This window comes from Penicillium longicatenatum, assembly GCF_028827895.1.
Source record: "Penicillium longicatenatum strain IBT 33135 chromosome Unknown contig_3_segment0_segment0, whole genome shotgun sequence".
Taxonomy (NCBI): domain Eukaryota; kingdom Fungi; phylum Ascomycota; class Eurotiomycetes; order Eurotiales; family Aspergillaceae; genus Penicillium; species Penicillium longicatenatum.
The window spans coordinates 1977277-1997650 of NW_026643121.1; the positions used below are offsets into that span (position 1 = coordinate 1977277).

General features: G+C 49.7%; 8 protein-coding genes across 8 annotated transcripts; 3 read left to right on the plus strand and 5 right to left on the minus strand.

Annotated features, from left to right (window-relative positions):
* Positions 1 to 216: 216 nt before the first annotated feature.
* On the plus strand, positions 217 to 2009 carry N7484_006105 (uncharacterized protein; the record flags this gene model as incomplete). The annotated part of the gene is made up of 3 exons (XM_057116523.1): positions 217 to 550; positions 600 to 1458; positions 1514 to 2009. 3 exons carry the CDS (start codon positions 217 to 219, stop codon positions 2007 to 2009), a joined length of 1689 nt encoding a protein of 562 aa, XP_056972406.1.
* A 106-nt stretch (positions 2010 to 2115) lies between these two features.
* On the minus strand, positions 2116 to 3013 carry N7484_006106 (enoyl-CoA hydratase/isomerase family protein; the record flags this gene model as incomplete). Its single annotated transcript, XM_057116524.1, has 4 exons — positions 2116 to 2227; positions 2288 to 2640; positions 2690 to 2749; positions 2804 to 3013. The coding sequence occupies 4 exons, from the start codon at positions 3011 to 3013 to the stop codon at positions 2116 to 2118; spliced, it is 735 nt and encodes a 244-aa protein (XP_056972407.1).
* A 445-nt stretch (positions 3014 to 3458) lies between these two features.
* N7484_006107 (putative actin-related protein RO7) lies at positions 3459 to 5045 on the minus strand (the record flags this gene model as incomplete). Its single annotated transcript, XM_057116525.1, has 1 exon — positions 3459 to 5045. One exon carries the CDS (start codon positions 5043 to 5045, stop codon positions 3459 to 3461), a length of 1587 nt encoding a protein of 528 aa, XP_056972408.1.
* Positions 5046 to 5448: 403 nt separating this feature from the next.
* Positions 5449 to 8106, plus strand: N7484_006108 (crossover junction endodeoxyribonuclease; the record flags this gene model as incomplete). The annotated part of the gene is made up of 2 exons (XM_057116526.1): positions 5449 to 5462; positions 5619 to 8106. The coding sequence occupies 2 exons, from the start codon at positions 5449 to 5451 to the stop codon at positions 8104 to 8106; spliced, it is 2502 nt and encodes an 833-aa protein (XP_056972409.1).
* Positions 8107 to 8803: 697 nt separating this feature from the next.
* On the minus strand, positions 8804 to 10829 carry spb4 (ATP-dependent RNA helicase SPB4; the record flags this gene model as incomplete). Its single annotated transcript, XM_057116527.1, has 3 exons — positions 8804 to 9932; positions 9986 to 10492; positions 10549 to 10829. The coding sequence occupies 3 exons, from the start codon at positions 10827 to 10829 to the stop codon at positions 8804 to 8806; spliced, it is 1917 nt and encodes a 638-aa protein (XP_056972410.1).
* Positions 10830 to 11249: 420 nt separating this feature from the next.
* N7484_006110 (diacylglycerol/polyprenol kinase family protein) lies at positions 11250 to 12365 on the plus strand (the record flags this gene model as incomplete). Its single annotated transcript, XM_057116528.1, has 1 exon — positions 11250 to 12365. The coding sequence occupies one exon, from the start codon at positions 11250 to 11252 to the stop codon at positions 12363 to 12365; it is 1116 nt and encodes a 371-aa protein (XP_056972411.1).
* Positions 12366 to 15269: 2904 nt separating this feature from the next.
* Positions 15270 to 16864, minus strand: N7484_006111 (Sds3 domain-containing protein; the record flags this gene model as incomplete). Its single annotated transcript, XM_057116529.1, has 2 exons — positions 15270 to 16376; positions 16436 to 16864. 2 exons carry the CDS (start codon positions 16862 to 16864, stop codon positions 15270 to 15272), a joined length of 1536 nt encoding a protein of 511 aa, XP_056972412.1.
* A 1207-nt stretch (positions 16865 to 18071) lies between these two features.
* N7484_006112 (uncharacterized protein) lies at positions 18072 to 19890 on the minus strand (the record flags this gene model as incomplete). Its single annotated transcript, XM_057116530.1, has 2 exons — positions 18072 to 19114; positions 19167 to 19890. The coding sequence occupies 2 exons, from the start codon at positions 19888 to 19890 to the stop codon at positions 18072 to 18074; spliced, it is 1767 nt and encodes a 588-aa protein (XP_056972413.1).
* Between the last annotated feature and the right edge of the window lie 484 nt (positions 19891 to 20374).

Genomic DNA, 20374 nt, shown 5'->3' on the forward strand with positions numbered 1-20374 from the left:
CCGTGTTCCTCGGCCTCACTCTAGAAATCACCGAGTGCCGATTGCCGGCATATGCCACGCGGGGAAGGTCGCGGGGAAGATCGTGGGGAAGTAGCCGACTTACAGATGTGGCACACAAAATGGTAATGCGGAGAATTCCCGGCTTATATACCACTGAGAGAGGTAGTTCATATGAAATAAATTCCCCAGATCTCTATCCCTGGCGACGGTTAAGCAATGGGGGATCGCACTCAATTCGTACCTTCTCATGTTGGAGCCAACGTGCTTCCCAATCTGCCTTTCTTTCACAAACTACTACGCTATGCTCAGCGTAGACCGCCACGAATCTCCATTCGAGACGTGAACGCGGGATTGGAAAAAACATTTCATCATGTTCTTTCAGACGCTCTGATTCTTCGAAGAAAGTTGGAGCAAAAGCTGAGTGCTGAAACTCTTCGAGACCTGGTAGAAGATAAAGAGGTCTATATTGGACTATTGGCACCGGGTGGCTATGAGTACACCGTTGGCTTCGTTGCTATTCTTGCACTTGGTGCTGCAGTAGTGCCAATGGGTAAGTCAAGAAATTCCTCTACAGGAACATGAAATCTGACCATATTTAGCTGCCGGGCTACCTGTGGAAGAAGTCTCATATTTCCTACTCAAGGCGCGATGTGTAGCTCTATTGGCCGATACAACCAGCGAGCCACTAGCGCACTCAGTTGTACGTTCTATGGGCGACAAGAACAACTTCCATATACCTTGCATTTCTCCCATCGCATCCTTCTTCCAGACAACGCTGGTCGCAGTTGATGATATTCTCATTTCATCAAACCGGGCCCTCGATATGAATAACGCAGCCGCAGTCATATTCACCTCGGGAACAACTGGTCCTCCAAAGGGGGCTGTCCAACGTCGTACCTGGTTGACTGGCAACGCCGAAACCGACGCGGCCTTTTATGGCGTCACTGAAGACGATGTAGTTCTTCACGTCTTACCAGTACACCATGCTTCCGGATTAGGCCTCACATTTCTTCCTTTTCTAACTGCTGGCGCATGCATCGAATTCCGAAGTGGTAGCTTTGATACTGCTTGGACATGGGAGCGTTGGCGTCAGGGTGGGCTGAGCTTTTTCTCGGGTGTTCCAACCATATATATGCGGTTGATGCGGTACTTTGAAGAAAAAATTGCGACTCAAGCCCCTGAGGTACGGGACCAATACATCAAAGGCGCTCGTGATATCCGCACAATGCTTTGTGGATCGTCGGCTTTGCCTGGGCCTGTGCAGGATTTCTGGGAGAAACTCCGTGAGAAACCAATGATGACCCGCTATGGGGCTACCGAGTTTGGGGCGGTCATCAAGACTGATCTCAGCCCCCAGGGTATGCCGAGGAACAGTGTTGGCCGCATAGTTGGCGGTGTCGCGCTGAAGCTTGAAGAGGACGGTCATCTGTTGGTGAAATGCCCTTACATGTTCTCCAAGTATGTATCAGCCCATATCTACCGGAGAGTGTTGCTCTAACCATTTGAACTCCAGATATGTCAATGACGAAAAGGCAACCATTCAAGCACACGATAGAGACGGTTACTTTAAATCAGGTGACATCGCTCGACGAGAAGGCGATTACTTCTTTATTCTCGGTCGCGCCTCCATTGACATCATCAAATCAGGAGGATACAAGATTTCTGCCTTGGATATTGAGCGAGAGATACTCGGCTTGGACTATGTATCTGAAGTGATGGTAGTTGGTGTGGAAGACGAAGAATACGGTCAGCGAGTGGCAGCCAGCATCAGCCTCAAGACGGACCAGGGCACAACACGCAAAAGCCTCACGCTGGCGGAGCTACGAGCAGACCTCCGAAGCAAGATGGCAAGCTATAAGATACCTACTATTTTACGAGTGGTCACGGGTGAGCTGCCCAAGTCAGGAACCGGCAAAGTGCAGAAGAAGATTCTGGGGCCACAACTTTTCCCTTCGAATTATAGAGAGCTGCCCGAGATTTCAGTTTGGAGCAAGAAGTCCAAGCTATAAAGCTGCGTAAAGTTTGAGTCCTTTGAATTGCATACCAATTTCATCACATATTCTCTCCTCGTCTAATCGACATTAACGAAAACCAGACATACTTGGCTAGAATGAATCAAATCTTGACCTTGGCAGGAGCCGAAGTCATTCGACTGTGCACATAACTAATTCGCTGGAACTTCTTAATTGCCTCACCCCAGAGCTCCTGGCGTAGCAAAGCATATACCCTAGAAGAATTGAGTCAGTTAAGATAGACTCACATCTAAGGCATCTACTGCATGACTTACCCCATCTTCGCCTTAGGCGCCCACTTAGCTGCGATTTCCAATGCTTCATCCAGCATACGATCTGGATCAGCAATAGCATCCACAATACCATCCTGTAGTGCTTCTTGTGCTGTCCACTTGTGTGCTTCCAGAAGCATCTTGCGCGCAACCTGAGGCCGCAGCTTTAGCCTAGGAAGGGATCCAATACCGTCGAAGTGCAGACCCAGGTTGACAGGTGGCATTGAGAAAAAGCCTCTCTTGGAGTTCATGACTCGGTAATCATGTGCAAGAGCCAGAGGACAGGCACCACCGAATGTATGACCCGTTATCAATGCAATGGTTGGAAATGGGAAGTCGAGAATCGTATGGATGAGCTTGACAAGTCAATACGAGCTCCAGGAGGATCAGCAGCCTTTGACTTACAGGATAGAATCCGTCTGTGTTTGCGAATGGGTTATTGTCGGATTCATCTAGCTCCAATCCCTACAAAGGCTCTTATTAGCTGGTTCTTGGTAGACGAGTCGCAAATGTCCATACAGTGCACCAGAACTTAGCATCATTACCTCTTGTAATAACTGCACCCTCAGAGTCTGGGCCCAGGAGCTTCTCAACAGTACGAAAGGCTCGAATCATTTCCTGGCAATACCACGAGTTCAGTCTGTTTTCGGGTGGTTTCTGCATGGTGAGAACGAAGACGTTCCCATGTCTCTCTAGGGCGAGATTGCAAAAAGTAGGTATATCTGGCATTTTCCTGTGTTACGTTATTTCATCAGCTTTGAATAGTCGAAAGATAAATAAAAGAACATTGAAGAGATTATTGGCTGTTCACTAGTTGTTAAACATAGATATCCAAGGCCTTGGACTCCCCGCACCCCGGATCGCCAAACCCCCACTTTAATTGGTTGCCGAAATGCCGAAATGCCGACTTGTGGAGGAGAGTGTCATCGAGACATGGGTCATACTAAACGAATTCAGGGTTGTTTGTAATTCCGGGTTGTTAGGCATTGACCCTTATGGAGCAAGAGGATGAGGATCATGGAGAGGAGAGATCTCTCTCAATGGTATTGCTGGGCCACCCAACGGTCCATCTTCAAATTTCTGCGCAGTAAAAGGTTGCAGGTCATGAAGAGTATTTATTCATGATGAAAGTTTCCATGGGTATCTATTATGTGCGGAATAGTAATTTACAATATTATGCCCATCCTGCCAGGGTCCAGCTAGATCGATCGCCCGCTCTCAATCCCGATCGACGATCAGGCGCAGGTTCCGAATCTCGAGTGCCACCAGCCAGCCCATGCTGCAGAAACTTTTCACGCTCAATCTCCACCATTCCACGGATCTTCAGGCTGGTCACCAAGCTGGCTCCAGCCCAGGCTCCAAGAGAATCAACCTCTCGTAACATTCCTTGGATAGGAACGGGTGTATCTTTGTTCTGACGGCGTAGCTTTTGCTCCACGAAATCAATTTCAGGCTCATCTTTGGATGGGTCTGGTTTCTCGTTTATAGGCGAGGATGCCGTGTCCGTGGGAGTCGATTGATTTTCGCCATTAATTGGAGATGAAATTCGTAGTTCTGCCAATCGCTGGCGTTGTCGCTCAATGACTTTGCCTCGAATAGGACTCCACCCATGCTGGTCAATCAATTGTGAAACATCCTTGAGAATCCGCTGCCGCAAGCCAGGGATTCGAGCTCCGCCACCCACAAAAACGATGCGCGACATGCATGTTCCACGCACGTCGGGTGGTAGTGCGAGCAAGGTTTTGTAGACAAGAAGCGGGATAGGTTTCTCTTCGTCATCTAATTCGCTCTCCGGCACACCTGGAGCAAAGAGAGCCTTCTCAACGGGTTCTGCAAGGCGTGAAAATGGCACCTCAATAAATTCCTGTTCTGGGTTGGTTGGCGAAGGTATCGAAACGTTCTGGTTCAAATGATCATTTTCCTCATTCGGGGCTTCTACCCTGCACCAAGCAAGCCGGGACGCAATCTCCTCGCAATATCGAAATCCCACGGAGATCTCGTCTGCTGAAGCACTGTCTTGCTCAGGGCTAGAGGCCAGACTAGTGAGGAGTCGGCCCAATTCTTGCAGCACAGCTTTCATTGCCCTTGTGCTTCGTTTTGTGGTAACTTCTCTATACTCATAAAGGCCAGTCGTAATGGTTTCCGCCCAGCCAAGGTCTACCACCAGGGCAGACCGCAATCCTGCAGCAGTCGCTGACATAGGCGCACTCGGTAAAAGTGTGATACTAGGGAAGCGCCAGCGGCTAAACAAGGTCGAAAGAAGTGATGACAGCAGCGGGTGTGGCATGAGAGAGGGCAACACCAAGACCAGACGAGACGTGCCTGCGTCGGTCAAAAGGTATTGGTTGTAGGTTTCGCGGAAAGCACGTTCGATTTTGTCTTCGACCAACCCTAGGTCGGTTTGTCGCAGGTCCAGCCTCCACAATTCATATTCCCGAGTCCAATCTTCGGCATCAACAGGTTGCACTGACGGTTGTGCGCCAGAACCGCCCTCTATCCACCCCCGATAGTCCCCCGCTCTCCTCGATTCCTCGGGCCCGAATCTTACGACGCAGACCGGGGAACTGCTGCCTTCGAATCCAGCTCGTAGCCATCGCGCACCCAATTCAAATATGATTGCATCATCCTCGTTGCGGAAAGATGAGCCCGGTGATGTGTTGCTAGCGAAGGAAGTATTGCCTGAGCGAAGCTGTTGTTGCGGAGTATGAGGAGAGTCTGGACGAGCAGCCTGGCTTTGGCGCAAGCTCGACGATGCGGACATCTCGTGAATATTGTTTGATCGGTGTATCGCGCCTAGTCAATGCTGCGTCGCGTAGCTCAGAATCGTGCGCGTGTTGGGGCGCGGATGGTGATTGCCCCTCGGAGCGACAGAAAACCCCAAGACCCGCTTCAGCGAAGTGCTGGATCTACAGCGTCATCGGAGTCAGTGTGAAATAAATGTGAGTATTGCAGTTCGCAGAATAACAAAAAATGACAGGAAGCTTCAATTGAAGATGTGGTAGAAGAGTGATGCGGGACTAAAGTTCAACGGATCTACATCGGGCCGCGGTTTATTTACTCCGTCAACATTCACTTCGACATCTTGCTCAGCTTCTTACCGGCGCCACATGGCTTCATACCCCATTGCTTGAAGTACGACTTGAGTTGATATCAATATCGGCCGGATGGGTATCCCAGGGTATGTGTCTCTTCGAACCCCTCCCCAAGGCTCTCATGCACGCCACAATATATTTCTGCCCAGTTTCATGAAACCCACTCCCTAGCAACGCTACCAACTAGCATATGGGCGTTTCCCTCACGACTAACAAATGTTTCAATACTGACAAATACTTAGGCTTATTCATGCCATTGGCAAGGGGGAGCGCATCTCCCTGTCAAAATTGGCAATTACACATTTGGAGCGAACAGCACGGCCAATTCGAATCGCGGTCGATATTTCTATCTGGCTGTTCCAGGTTCAAGCCGGTCGCGGCGGAAAGAATCCTGAGCTGCGCACATTGTTTTATCGGCTTTTGAAGCTGTTAGCATTGCCAGTCCACCCGCTTTTTGTCTATGATGGCCGTCAAAAGCCTCCATTCAAGAGGGGAAAGGCCGTGTCTCCGCGGAGTCACGGCAATGCGCCAATCATCCAACGCTCCAAAGAGCTCATTGAGCGGTTCCGATTTCCGTGGCATGAAGCTCCGGGTGAAGCGGAGGCTGAATGTGCGCGGTTACAGCAAGCCGGCATCGTCGACGTAGTGATGAGCAACGATGTTGACGCGCTCATGTTCGGGTCCACTTGGACTATTATGAACTTCTCGAAGGAAAAGGGCACTGCCACAGCTGCATCGACTCATGTTACTTGTTACCACCTAGGAAATGAGGATCATGTCTCAAATGTGCCTCTAAGCCGAGCGGGAATGATCTTGTTTGCCATGCTCAGTGGAGGCGATTATCTACCAGGGGGCGTTAAAAATTGTGGACCTGGATTGGCTGCAGAAATTGCAAAAGCTCATTTCGGCGAGGATTTGCTTGAACAACTTGCATCCCAGTCCCCCGATTTAAGTACGCGCCTGAACGAATGGCGGGAGCGGCTACAATACGAATTGGAGGAAAATGAAAGCGGATATTTCGCTACGAAACACAAAGCTGTTCGCATCCCGGACACCTTTCCTGACCAGACCATTTTGAAGTATTACGCGGAGCCCAAAGTTTCAACGGACGATGAAATGGCTACTCTAAGACGCCATCTGAGGCATGCCTGGGATCGTGAGATCGACCCCCTCGCAATCAGAACCTTTGCAGCCGATAATTTTGAATGGAATTATCGTTCAGGCGCGAGAAAGGTGATTAAGCTCCTAACAGAGCCTCTACTATCCTACAGACTTCGTCTTCAGCGGCCTGTCTCAGGCTTGTCACAAGGAACATTAGCGCCGAATTGTGATACACCATGGATGCACAAAGTATACAAAACTCGTGCGAATTTTGCCACTGACGGCACGGCTGAACTGCAAATGGATATGCTCCCAATCGATATTGTCGGTCTTGATCTTCTAGCTGAAGAACCGAATCCGCCAGAGGAGGCAGTACCTTCGCAAGAAATGGGCGAAGGAGACGAGGAAGATGACGCAGAAGTTGCTAATGAGGCTCTCGAGGAACCCCCCACGACGCCTTATAAGCCTCGCCCCAAAAAGCGATTCGATATTTTCGCAATTGAAAAGGTCTGGATCTTTGAGACTGTTGCTAAACTTGGTGTTCCTGATGCTGTCAATACATGGAACAAGGAACAAGCGGCAAAGGAGGCTGCGAAGGAAGCCGCAAAAGCTAAGAAGGCTGCACCAAAGAAGCCCAGCACCCGACGCACTGGTCCCAAGAAGAAGGGGCCTATCGATCCAGGAATGAAGCAGGGGAGCATCCTGAAATATGGAATGCTCACGAAAGAGAGATCCGACCTGTCCTCATACAATAAAGAACACATACTAGAGGCGGCTTCATCTCAGTCCACAGCCAAGGATTCATCTTCGAGGTTTCGAACTCCACCTTCATTCGAGAGCTTCGACTTTGATGATTTTTCTCCAAGCATGTACTCTCAACACCAGGGTTCTAGTCAGGCGCGCTACATATCTCGTGCGCTTGATGGACTCGTCGACTCATTTTCCTCACCGTGTGCCGCATCATCAACACCAAGAGTCAAACGCCATCCTATGGCAGGCCAACTCCCAACAGCAGCTCGTGTAGGTGTTTTGGCAGCCGAAGAAACCGAGATATTGGAATTTGAGACATCCAGATTGTCACTTGAAGATACGGTTGTTTCGACGCAACCACCGGTACCAAGGGGACTGAAAATGAGCTATTCGGTCTCCAGCTATGGACCTTTGGAGACCGTCAGGCGGAAGCCTGTAGTCTTACCAAAGAAGCAAAATCCTCACAACCTGAAAATGGTCAAAAGCCTGCCTGATACGGAAAATGCCCAGGATGTTGACGATATAGAGAAAGGCATTGGCTCCCTTTCATTATCAACCAAACATGCGAATGAGCATCTTCCGGAGCAAGCTACACCTTCGTTCGGATCTTCCTGCCTAAAGGATGACAAGAAACCAACAAACAAAAAGAGCCCTTCCAAGAAGGTGCCGAAGATAGAGAAGCCGCCTTCAGAGCCCGGACAATCATCGGGCCACGTTGAAAACATTTCAACAGCTGATGGGTTCTGGTTTTTTGACAAGCCAGCTGAATCCAATACGGACAAAGGTGATTCAGATGTGCCGAAGGGCGCAAAGCGTGACCAAAAGAAAAGGGACAAGACAAAACGAATTCCCCGCGTTAGCTTTATTGATTTGATTTGACAGTATTATTATACCCCTGTGATATTGCATTTTCTGGACCCAACTGGCAGGGACTCGGCGTTAAAGTGGTACAAGCATCATGTCAAGCGTACATATCAACTTAATCTGGATACAAGCATGAGTCTTTAGCCTCGAAGAACACAATAAGAATTTTGTGGATCCTGATACTTTAGCGTATGCAGACTCATAGTGATAGGTAAGAAAACAACAGTCTCAGGCAGTTTAGTGAGCGAAATACCATTCTCGCACTAGGGGACCCCGCTTGTTGCAAGATGAATCCAAGGGCTGTGGGAGAGACGAATGACCGTGGACTTGCTGTGGGGTCCCGCAGACTTATATCCTTTATTCCCATATTATGAAGTACCGTGGAGACTTTTTTGAAGGCATCCGTCTCACGACTGGAAGCTGATTAAATTGAGTCATGCTGGAGGTCCATTGCAACATCGGACCATTTGGCTAGGATCACGGCCTGACGGGAACACTGCCACCTCCTGTTGCCTCATCATATACAACTGATTGGTTTCCCTTCGAGTTGTTGTTGATCATGTACGTATGTTAGTTTCCTTGTCCGATTCTCGATTCGTAAACACCTCAGCCTAGTGAGATTGTTCCATGATTGGGGTTGATGGATTCATATTTTGTCAGGCATGATGGCCTGGGGAATATCAGCATGCTATATTACATGTAATTGAAATATCTAATCGAAGCCTTCAAAGTCATCGTCATCATCTCCTTTCTTTGAAGCAGGCTTGCCAGAGAGCTGTAAAGCGCGCTGCTCTCGCCGCCGTTCCTCGTTCTTTTCCCGAAGGGACTCGATCATTTGTTTCGTCTCCAGAGCCTTTTGCTTCTCCTCCTCGGGCAATTGCTCCCACTTCTCGTTCTCCTTTCGTGTCTGCTTGATCTCCTTTCGCTTGAGCCTCTTCTCCCGGTTTTCTTGGTTTTGACTCCAAGCAGCACTTTCGGTTGCAGTTCGTTTCCGTGACTCCTGCTGGCCATTCTTCTTCTCTTCCTCGGCCTCAAGGGCCTTCTCCTTGCGCCGCTTCTCTTGCTGCTTGTCTTTGTAGGCGTAGTTGTCCCAGTCATTGCTCACACCCAATGTTCGATCTCCCTCGAATTTGCGCAGCTCTGGCATTGTGGGTAAGCGAAGAAGTCCCCAGGCTTTGCCCAAAGCTTCCCAATCGAGATCTGGCACACGGAAAATACTGCTGGCTTGGTGCTTGCTGTAACTGCGGAGCCAACTGACGAAAGCCTTTTGAGCCTTGTCATGAATAGCACGATCTTTGAGGAGGAGCGAGCGGATAGACTGAGTAGCCACTGCAGCATCCACATCGGAGCTCGGTGTTGGGAGGTTGAAGGGGGCGACTGGGGTCTTGCGTACTTCCAGAAACGAAACGTAATCTTCTTCTCGCCCGGGATGCAGAAGGACAATGCTCAGACCTCTTCTTCCAGCACGGCCTGCTCGGCCACATCGATGGATGAAGGTTTTGGGGTCTGAGGGAGGATCGATCTGGACAACTAGATCAACGGATGGAATGTCCAGGCCACGGGAAGCAACATCGGTAGTTAAGAGGATCGAAGGAGTCGTAGAGGTGGTGAAGCGGGTAAAGTTCTTTTGGCGGACGTTGGAAGGGTGTTTGCCATGAAGCGGGACCAGGAGGAAGTCGTTTCCTAGTACAATTGGTAGAATCATAGCCAAGTAATCCACACTAGAACATGTTGATACAAAGAAGATAGTCTTCTGGGGCGTCGGTTGAACCGTTGTTAGGATTTGTTTGAGCACAGAAAATTTATGAGCCGGAGGCGTTGTGAGGTAGGTCATCTGCAAACTGTCCAAATGTTAACAACGTTGTTTGGAATGGTGGACTGGAAAAAAACACACCTGGCAGGAGTACGTTTGTCCTCCGCTCCGCCTCCTCCTTTGACCTTGACAGCAATCTTGACCGGATTCCGAAGTCCCAGGCGGACAATTTGGTCAACGGCTTCGCTGATACTGGCGCTGAACAATCCAGTTCGTCGTTGCTTAGGAAGATGCTGTAGAATTCTCTGGAGATCATCCTTAAATCCAAGATCCAAAAGCCTATCGGCTTCATCGAGCACAAGCATTTCGAATGAGGACTGTGGGCAGTGAACATGCGGGGAAGAAAGCAGCTCCAAAAGTCTTCCGGGGGTAGAGACTAGCACATTAGGCGAACGTTTCAAGAAGGAACTGAGATCTTCAGCCGGTGTTGTTGAGCCACCCAAGAGAAGTTGTGGGACGACTTTCAAGGTAGAGGAAGAGGACTTGGGCTTTGGGGCGCCTTCTTCCGGCGGGTGAATCGCTGCGGCGGATGGCGGGTGGAATTCCAGTAATGATAGGAGGACTTGGTAGATTTGCGTAGCCAATTCTCTGTACAAGAACATTAGCGACCATGATCTACGAGTTGTCCAGACATTCCAACTTACCTCGTCGGGGAGATGATAATAGCACCAATGTGATGTTTCTTGATGGGTTCATCAAGGCGCAGAAGCTTCTCCACGACTGGCATCAAAAACGAAAGGGTCTTTCCACTGCCTGTGACTGCTTCGACGACAACATCCTTGTGGGTCATAAACAGAGGGATTGCGGAGGCTTGGACTGGGGTCATTCGAGTAAAGCCCATGGAGGACACAGCATCCAACGCCCATTGCGATAACGGAGGATTGAGACCATCCCATGACCTAGAGGATGAAGGTTTGGGAGCCATGATCAATCACTTTTAAGCCGAGGCTGTTCGTTTGAGGACTTTCCTACGATCGCGAGTCGCCGCAAAAAAAAAAAGTTGCCCCGGTCTTATCGATTAGGTATCTCCACGTGACCTGCGGCATCGGGCGGATCACGATCTACTTTTCCCTTTCTGTCCTGACACTGCCTAACTCAGCTTGACAATTCAGCTCCTATTCAGCACATATATGATGTGCTGTGTCCATTCTTGTGCCCACCAACATCCTTATCACTGTTCATAACGCGCTGTTTCTTCTGAAAAATCGCCATCATTGAGTTGTTATTAAGATCATTAATACCTTGCGGCAATCTTGCCTGCGACAGCACAAACACCTGTGCGCGACCCTTATCTGGCCTTATTTGGCCTCGAGCACTCCCGCCCTTTGCAGTTCGAGCATCCGACATGCCGTCAACACCTAGTACGATCCCAGAGACACGAGTCATCTCCCCGTCGCCCTCCCTTTCCGATAGATCAGACGCACGTGATGGTTATTTTGCGCCGGTAACGCGATCTGCATCCCGCCGACAACAGGATGGAACTGGCTCAAGGCGAGCACGAAGCCCACCTGATGAGACACCGTCAAAAAGTTCCACGCGACAACGTCGACCAGCTCGGCGGTCCAATCCCAAAATTCCAGCTTCACCACCAGCTACGAACGGGAGCGCCAGCAACGGTTTCCTTTCACCCACGAATTTCTCAGACACACTACGCGACCTGTCGAGATCGCCATCACCGCTTGGTCTGATTCCTCTACATTCCAGATACCGCAATTTCATTCACCGCCATGAAATTCCTCGGAAGTTCTTACACGTGTCAATTGGGTTCCTGACACTTCACCTGTATAGCCGAGGTATCCAGACACTTCAGATCACACCAGTGCTCTTCTCTGCCTTGGTTCCCATTGCAGTGACAGACATTGTCCGCCATCGTTCGGAGAAGGTCAATAAGTTTTATATTCGCTGCGTGGGTGCGCTCATGCGTGAGACCGAGGTCTCGGGCTATAACGGTGTGATCTGGTATCTGCTCGGCGCATATGTCGTCCTCCGCTTCTTTCCCAAAGATGTTGGTGTAATGGGCGTGCTCCTTCTCAGCTGGTGTGACACCGCAGCATCGACCTTTGGTCGTATGTACGGGCGCTACACCCCTCGTCTCCGACAAGGGAAGAGTCTAGCTGGCACCGCAGCTGCTTGGCTCGTTGGCGTCATCACCGCCGCTACTTTCTGGGGTTGGTTTGTGCCCTATATGGGTGCATTTCCTAATGATCCAGAAGGCTCATTCATGTTTACCGGCAGCCTGAACCTGTTTCCAGATTGTGTTCGGGGCCTGGTGGGCTGGGATGGCGCTGAGACTTCATCCACCACCATCACCGGCCCATTGGCTCTTGGTGTGATGAGCGTTGTCTCTGGCTTTGTCGCTGCCGGCAGCGAATTTATCGATCTTTGGAGCTGGGACGACAACTTCACCATCCCGGTGCTGAGTGGGCTTGGACTTTGGGGATTCCTGAAGGTCTTTGGCTAGACATATATTCGCTTTCTTTTTTTAATATGGCGTACAGCAATTTTATATACACATCCCTCCTCCTGTCTTGGATATTTAATGATGTTTAGATGACTGGGTGTTTTCTTCTTCTGGGCATGGCATTGCATCGGATTTGGTTTCTGGCTGAGACAGGATGCATCTTCCATGCTCCTTCCGATATGAACATTTTATATATATTTTTTCTATGCATTTTTGCAGCTAATGCTGTCCTCGGCACAATATCATTCATATCTGGCTATAATTCCATGTGCTCCCAAGGTCCGCCTATTCACTGGATGTTATAAATCCTCCTGATCCAGGAATTTTCTCGTCCTGCGTTCCTTGTAGCCTAGAAGTCGAGCGGGTGATAGGAGAGTAGTGCTTGGCCATAGATTTAAGCGGGGATCAGTGGATGTCCTGGCGTGTCCCGAGGCTGGTAGCTTGGCGGGCTCAATCAGTAGAGGGCTTGGGCATCATTAGACATAAGACGATTTCACGACAGCGTACCACAGTAGTTCGTGTGCGCTTACGAAAATGGGCAAAGTCCTTGCGACGCGTTCTTTAAGGATCTTCTCGTGGGGCTTGAAACCCGGAGGAAGTTTCATGAAACATCGCGTATTTTTGGACGGCATGGCACCCAGAACATGGACAGGCAGATGTTTGCGAGAGATACATCCATTATCCTACTAGTGGCTGAGATATGCATATAGGTCCCCATATGCCGGAGGGAACTATAGTAGAAGGAGATCGACACTCAAGGTGATATTTGACGTCTTTATGGATATACAATTTCAGGGTCTGCTTCTCGGCATGAACTTTGAACTTTCTCTTCTCGTTCAGATATTCAAGCTTTCCTAAGATTGGACGCAACGCCAACTTTGTTCATATTTTGGAAGTCTTCCTCCTCGCGTGATGTAAGTGACTCACTTCGACAATATGTATTAGCAACCGCCCTGTCATGACATGCTCATCCTCGACCAGTTGCTCCGATGTCCTCTCTCTAGACTGAAGAACGAAGCAACAAAGAATAATGCCATATGCAAGGACACCGGACTTCACTCTGGATTTCGTGTAGAATCTCGAGAATGCGAGAGGTGCCGGTGATGGAAGTGTAGCGTAGGAAAGTCTGCGTTTCTTCCTGGCCAACTTTTGTTTCCCTTGCGGAGCGCCTGCCTCAGTGTTCTCAAGTCCTCCTGCAAGCCACATTGCACTCCCAGTGTCCTTGAAAGCTTGATAGACACAGCTCATGCTCCTCCGCCCTTATAGAACTTCGTGGGCTTCAAATTGATAGTGGCCGTCATTGAAGGTGAACACTTCAAACATCTTGATGTAGTTCCCATGGATAGTGAAAAGCCATTTCTTCCCGATCTTCCTGCGAGAAACGGCCAAAAGGACATAGGGAAATGGTATCTGAGGATTTCCAAGAGCCAGAGATCAGATCTTGATTCGGGTGGATATCTATTTTGACGCGGATGTTCGCAATAGAAATAAACTTATACTGGCTGTACAGTAGCAGTGTCATTAGCAAAATGTATTGCATCCCCAACACACTCACCACCTGATCACTCCGAAAACAGACTCATCCACCATTGTGTGAAGACGTCTTGGATCTTGCCTTCGTTTTCATCTTTATCTTGATCTTCCTCTTTCTTGTTTCTTTTTCTCTCTTTTTTTTTTTTTTTTTTTTTTTTTCTTTTTTGCTATACCTCTGTCGGCACCAGTAGGCCATGATCCACCAACCACCCATGACGTGAATAATTCTGCATTCACCCTTTTTTTGCACAAGGGCTCCTCGTCACTGAAATGAGGAAGAATTGATGCACGTTTTCCCATCACGAAAACGGCCATGTAGTCCACAAAACCATTGACTAGTTTGAAGGAATCATTGCAGAAACATGTTTAGCGAACTGCGCGACATCATTTCATATATATGGTAGTGTTTCGCGCATGATAGTGACTATCCAGACTTAATCGACCATAATTTGCCGAGTGAATGTGCTTGGTGCTCCTTATCTGGTTTCTGCTGCTGGCGTAGGCGCTTGGCCTGCCTCAGTGCTTAAATGACTTCGCGCATGTTTTCGCCAGTGACTTGAGTCAAAGCTAGCGTGAGTAGTGAGTCAACTGACGTGTATTGATGCTCTCTTGACAGTGTCACATTGTAGTAAAGTCCTTTCCTTTCGCTTTGGTCAGAGCTGGTTGCCTACTGAGGCTCTTGGAGAGGAAGGCCTATCAGAGCCACCCGCAAGGCTAATCTATGAGCCTTTTTGTCAGCAGAGAATATTCAGAGATGGACATAATCGAGGACTGACTTTGTTGGTAGTCAAGGCAAGCCTAAGGAGTCTTTAGTAGGTATTTCTGAGGATGGTCAAGGATAATTTTACCTCAGTAGAACTTGTCAAGTGACTAAAGATCAGCATCGTAACTTCTTGTTGAAGGTACAAAGCTTAACCAGCTTTTGTCTTCAAGGTCCCATTCGAGACACTTGAAGGTAGAAGTGTGAGAGAAGGAAGAAGAAGAGGAAGAAGAAGAGAGTGGAAAGAGTTTTGTATAGTGCGGATTGTTGTTGCCTTATGTGGTCTATTTCGTTTGACATCTCGTTCCAACTTTCAGGTTCAGAGATTGAACTTGACTTCAACCTTGGGGGAATTTTCTCTGTTCCGAGATGTAGGAATACAAAAGCCAAATAATTATCACAAAGAAGTAGGAAAATAAACCTTGGAAAATGGGTTTGATAAGTAATAACCACTAAATCTGTTTGAGATAATTCCATGAACCGGACGCCAGCCTCCCATAAAGTACCTTTGCCATCCATAACAATAAACAAGATAACAAAATAAAACAGATTGCTGAATATTATCGGAGCCTGTCCCTAAGTATTGACGCTTCATATGAAAGGGATTGCCATTAGTGGTTGCGAGTGCGCTTGCTGCTGCGTTCGCGTTCCATGCCTACTGACTGAAACATTTCAGCACCGGCCCAAGGCCGTGCAGGCTGTACCTGCATACCGACAGCAACGGGGAAATCAGGGTGCAAGGCAGAAAAGCGTTCAGGGTTGGGTGGGACGCCATTCGCGGAGTCAGAGATAGGCGTGGAAGCAACAACCTCGATAAGAGAAGAGTCAATCCAGCCCGATGGCTTGGAGTTCAGACGGTCCAGACGGAGAAGGTCGTCATCGACCTCCTCGTTTAGAAGAGAGGTAAGAGGAGGAGCATTGCCGTTGGGACGTGCGGAGTAATTGGAGAGGACGTGGTAAGGCAAAGCGGGGCGCGTCGCAGGCTTGTCGGCCAGATCAGCCAGAGCGCTGAGTGCACTGTGGGCAGCGGTTGTGCGAGTTGAGCGTGTGACATGGAAGTTGTGGCTGGCGGTGCGGATCATATCAGAAGCGGCGGGGGTACCGTTGTCCTCCATGGGAGTTCCCTCGGGCATGTCTTCAGCATCGGTGTTGTTGCCGTTGGTGACAGTACCGGAGCCTTGCTCTGCGCGCTTCGAGGTGGAGAAAAAGTGGAGGGCAGCGGCATGCGCCTGATTGGCGTGGGCACTGAGCTCCTTATCGGTGAACAAAGAATTGATCGAGTATGTTGGGGCAGTCTGCTGTGCGAGGTAGGCCTTGGTGCGCTCGGCCGGGGTCGTACCACCCGCGTCCCGCACGGGCGATCCAACATCTTCCTCCGGCGCCTTGCGCTTGCGCTTGTTCAACTCTGCTGCAACTCCATTGCCCAATTCATCGATATCAACACGGTGCCGAGTGTGTCGGGTCTTGCGGTTGCTGTGGATTCCACCGGGGCTCGCGGGGTTGGTAATGCTGAATTGGTTGGGGTGCAGGAGGAGCGCATTGGTGTCCGCAATATCAAGTTGTTCCTTCTCGCGCATCAGGCGAGAACGCTTGCTTGAGATACTCTGCATAAGACGCTCGCGCATTGTTCCTGCCAAATGATTGAACTCTTCCTTGGCAAAGTGCACTCGGAATTCATATTCGCGCCGGTGTCGCTCAAGGTTGTTCTCGTGGCGTCCCTGGTAAAACAGTCAGATTGATGATCAATTCATAGCCAAGAACATACTTCAAAACATACCACAATCCGAGCCATATCCGCATCACGCGTTTCCTTGACATTGTTCACCTCATGCACAAATTTGGCATAGTATGTTCCGGACAGGCTTGCCATTTCTTTGGCAAACTTGCCACCACCAACAGTCTCCTCGATAAGCTGCGCAACATCCTCGGAGGAATCAGGAAGCGGACCAGCATCATACGGGTTGGAGTTGTTAATAAGGGTCATATCGCATTGCAATGAGTGCAACTGCTGTCGGAACTGGGCATCGCGGTTCTGGCTGAACGTAGCAGTCAAATCGTGAAGACGTTCTTGGAGGGCAGAGCGACGTTTATCGCGTTTTGAAACAGGTCCTGCTGCGCCAGAGGGGCTGGTGGATCGACCGCGTGAAAGTAAGCTGCCATGGTAGGCGGGCCCGGCCCCGGGAGACGGGGGAGGAGAGTAGGCCATGAATTCGAGGCGTTGACAATCGGAGAAATATGAAAAGTAGAGCGGTGCAGAGGTCAAAGGTAGGAAGACTCGGGGAATGATCGCAAAGAAGAAACTAAAGGCTTTTATAGTATATGCAGACGTATAGGACCAGCAAAAAGTGAAGTGGAGAGGCAAGCCGCGACGTTTGTACTATGGCGCCCGAATAGGGTTAGCGTCGGGGCTAGGTTTTTCCCCACCGGCGCATACTATGATTGCTTTACGGACGCTCTTTACCCATTAGCACTAACATTCTTTACCTCCTTGCGGAATCAAACTAGACTTTGAGACATGCTGTTAGTGTGGATATGCTTGGTCCTACTTAGGAGGTCTTCAATTCCTCTACCTAAAGTATCATATGAAAGGGCACCCGATAGACTATTTCCATCAATTCTAGGACCAATTGCAAGTTTCATCAGGTTCGTGATCACTAAGAAAAGTTAAGGCGGTCATTTTAGAATCTAGAGCCCCCAAAGTTCTCGTGGCTTGAGACTTTGAGCAACCTTAATGCAGATGCGACCTAAAACCCAAGTAGACTATTCAAATTAAGCGTTATCTAGGAGAATAAACGCCTCTCGGTACGAATACCTTAAATTGAACGGTGCCTCTCATGTAATATCAGCTAGCCAAGAAAACAATACTCTGGTAACTATGCAATCCCATTATTACTGAACAGTTTCCAAGCTCACAATTCAGAGCATCTGAGTAGAGTTCTAGTAAGCAGGTTTCCACCCATACTCAGACCAGATAGTGACACTTACTCTCGGGCTTCCAATCACATCAAACAAGAGTCGGTGAAGCGATGGTGCCTGAAGATGCCTGACCATAAGATAGGAAAAAGGGGCGAAAAAGGAGATTTTCCATTTATGAAATTCATATATTGGACTTTATAAACTTGTCTTATATATTAATCACGAGGGAAAAAAAAAATTAAAAAAGAGATCATGAAAATCTTCGCCAAATGAGAACCAACATCATGGGTATTCACAATCATTTCCGTCCGGCCAAAGAACAAATAAACACGGCCGAAAAAAGGACCAACTCCAGGGACACCAGTGGTCCTATGACATCGCAGTCGACAGGAGCTGCAGAGAGAAAACATGTTTTAAAACGTGGTAGGGTAAAGAGGGGACGTGAAGAGAAGAAAGGGAATTTTATAGGGTCGGAGAGGTGAGGGTGTTCGCCATGATTAATGGGTTCGGCGAATCACGAACACACCTAGCTCAATCCCATCGCGAGGCTCGTTGTCCTCGCCATAAGGCCGCTTGCGGATGCCTTCAAAGATCTCACTTAGCAGCATGGCAGAAGTGACTTCTTTGGTGTCGCCCATGCCTGAGTTCATGGGCTTGTTGACCGGCGGGCGACGGCTATTTTGCCAGTGCATGCTGAGCACCTCCTTCATACGGGCCTTCTCTTGGTGAATGAACCATTCCACCCAGATATTTCGGTCCAGATGGGTGCTGGCCCGGCCAGCGTCAGCAACCTGGAACTGTGAGGAGGGTGAGCTCAAAGCATCACACAGAGAGTTCATGTTCGCCTTCATGGTAGCGAAATCGTCCATTTGAGAAACTGTTGATAGTTTGCCCAAGTAGCGGCCTACATCGGCAGACAATCCATTAACCACGACAAGTTGCCGCAGGAGAGGGTCTAGGATGGGGCCCAAGTATTGTGACTTGAAGGTGGATGCACCTTTCTTGGTCGGGTACACGAAGAGAAGGGAGCCGCCGTTTGGAGACAGCTCACAGAGACGATCGACAAGGAAGGATGGGCGGGTGGGGCAGAAGACATCACGGTACTCTTGGGCGGAGGGTGGGGGAAGATACCGCTCCAGGACGGAAATGTGAACGCTGTGGGGAGGAACAACGGGCATGGGAACGTGGGAAAGATGACGTTGGAGAGGGCCACGAAAATCGTGGTAAGCACTAACAACTGCGGCGCTGGAGAAAACGGTAGCGTTGAAGTAGTCTTCAGCGGCAGTAGGAGAGCGAGGAGTGCTTGGGGGAGAGTGAGGAAGATTGGACAGGCTGAATTGTTCGGGAACGGCATGAGTGACATTGATATATGGTGATTGGCCGGGCTGTAGGTGGTTGTGGACAGCCTGGACGATGGAGCAGAAGATGCTGTCGTTCTTCGACGTGGAAATGGACTGATCGGAAGTACGCGGATATGGAAGGGTTTGTGAGACGATTTTAACGGCATCCGATCGTGGGTTTGACATTCCCAATGATGACACTAGAGAAATCAGCAACTGACCCACGCAGGCAGATTATACAAGAACACCTACCAGTGACATTGATTCCGTGGTCTAACCAAGACCCAACATCCTGCTGGCAGTCCATCTCGTCATGAGGACCAGGACTGCCACCCGAACTGGACGAGCCGTGAGACAGCCCGTCTGATGGGCTGCTTAATGTATCCGAGGGGCCAGTAGGCGATGTGTTCATTCCTGGGCCATCATCCATCATCGCGGGGCCGTGGTGGGGATGTCCGAACAACAACATATCGGACTTTGGGTCCCACGCCAAGTGGTTATCGTCTTCTGGGGGAGTGGGAGGTAATGTAGTGGGGTAGTCACCCTGGAACGATTTGGGCGAGTTCCAGGGCGAAGATTGCGTCGACGAAGCTGTCAATGGTCTCGGCCCGCGAGACACGGTGGTGGACAGGCGCAGGCGAGAATCGCTCGACCGGGTTCTGGACTCAGTTCGAAGCGGCGAACCCGAGCTGCGTTGTTCCCACGAAGGAAAGTGGACGGCTACACTGCCCTTGGAGAGAAACCGGGACACTGTAGATGGTTTGGTGCGGACGGATCCTTGAGAGGCTCGTCGACGGAGCTTGGCTGGGGAGGGACTAGCGGAAGCCGAGTCGGGAAGGGAATGTTGCGAGTGTGGTCGATGGTCGTCCTTGACGGAGTGCATGGTCAGATCGCTGGGGAATGAAGGCCACCCGGGTCCATTGCACACTTGATTCATCCAGGCAGTCCGGTCGGGAGGGCGGGCGACGGACAGCATGGATGGAGCCGTGGAAGGGGGAAGTGTGAGAGAAAGATCCGGGAGGTTCAGGAGGGCGAGAGGAGAATAAGAAAGGAAAGGGAAAGAGATGGGGGAGTAAGGGGAGTAGAAAGGATGTGGATGCAAAACTTGAGTACCGGGTACCCTGGCCCAATATGGCGGACACACGAGCAGCGCAAGTACCCAGTACGGGAGGCAAAGAAGAGTTGGCCAGACTTTGAAGGTCTAGACCACCAAGAGTCGTCGAGTCATCGGGTCCCAGTTTTGGTTTTTTTGACTTTGGCTTTTAATTTCCTCCCCGATGTGGAGAGTGTGGCATAAGTCCAGGGTTTATTACAGCGGTCATATTATTTATGAATTTATTCGAGAATTAAACGTCTTACGGAGTAACTCCCAAGTCCCTTGGAATCTGTGTAGCAGGTTGTTTGGGGGGCAGCGTTGCTAAAAATGTGTTCACGCCAAAGTCTAGACGAGTCGGCGGCCA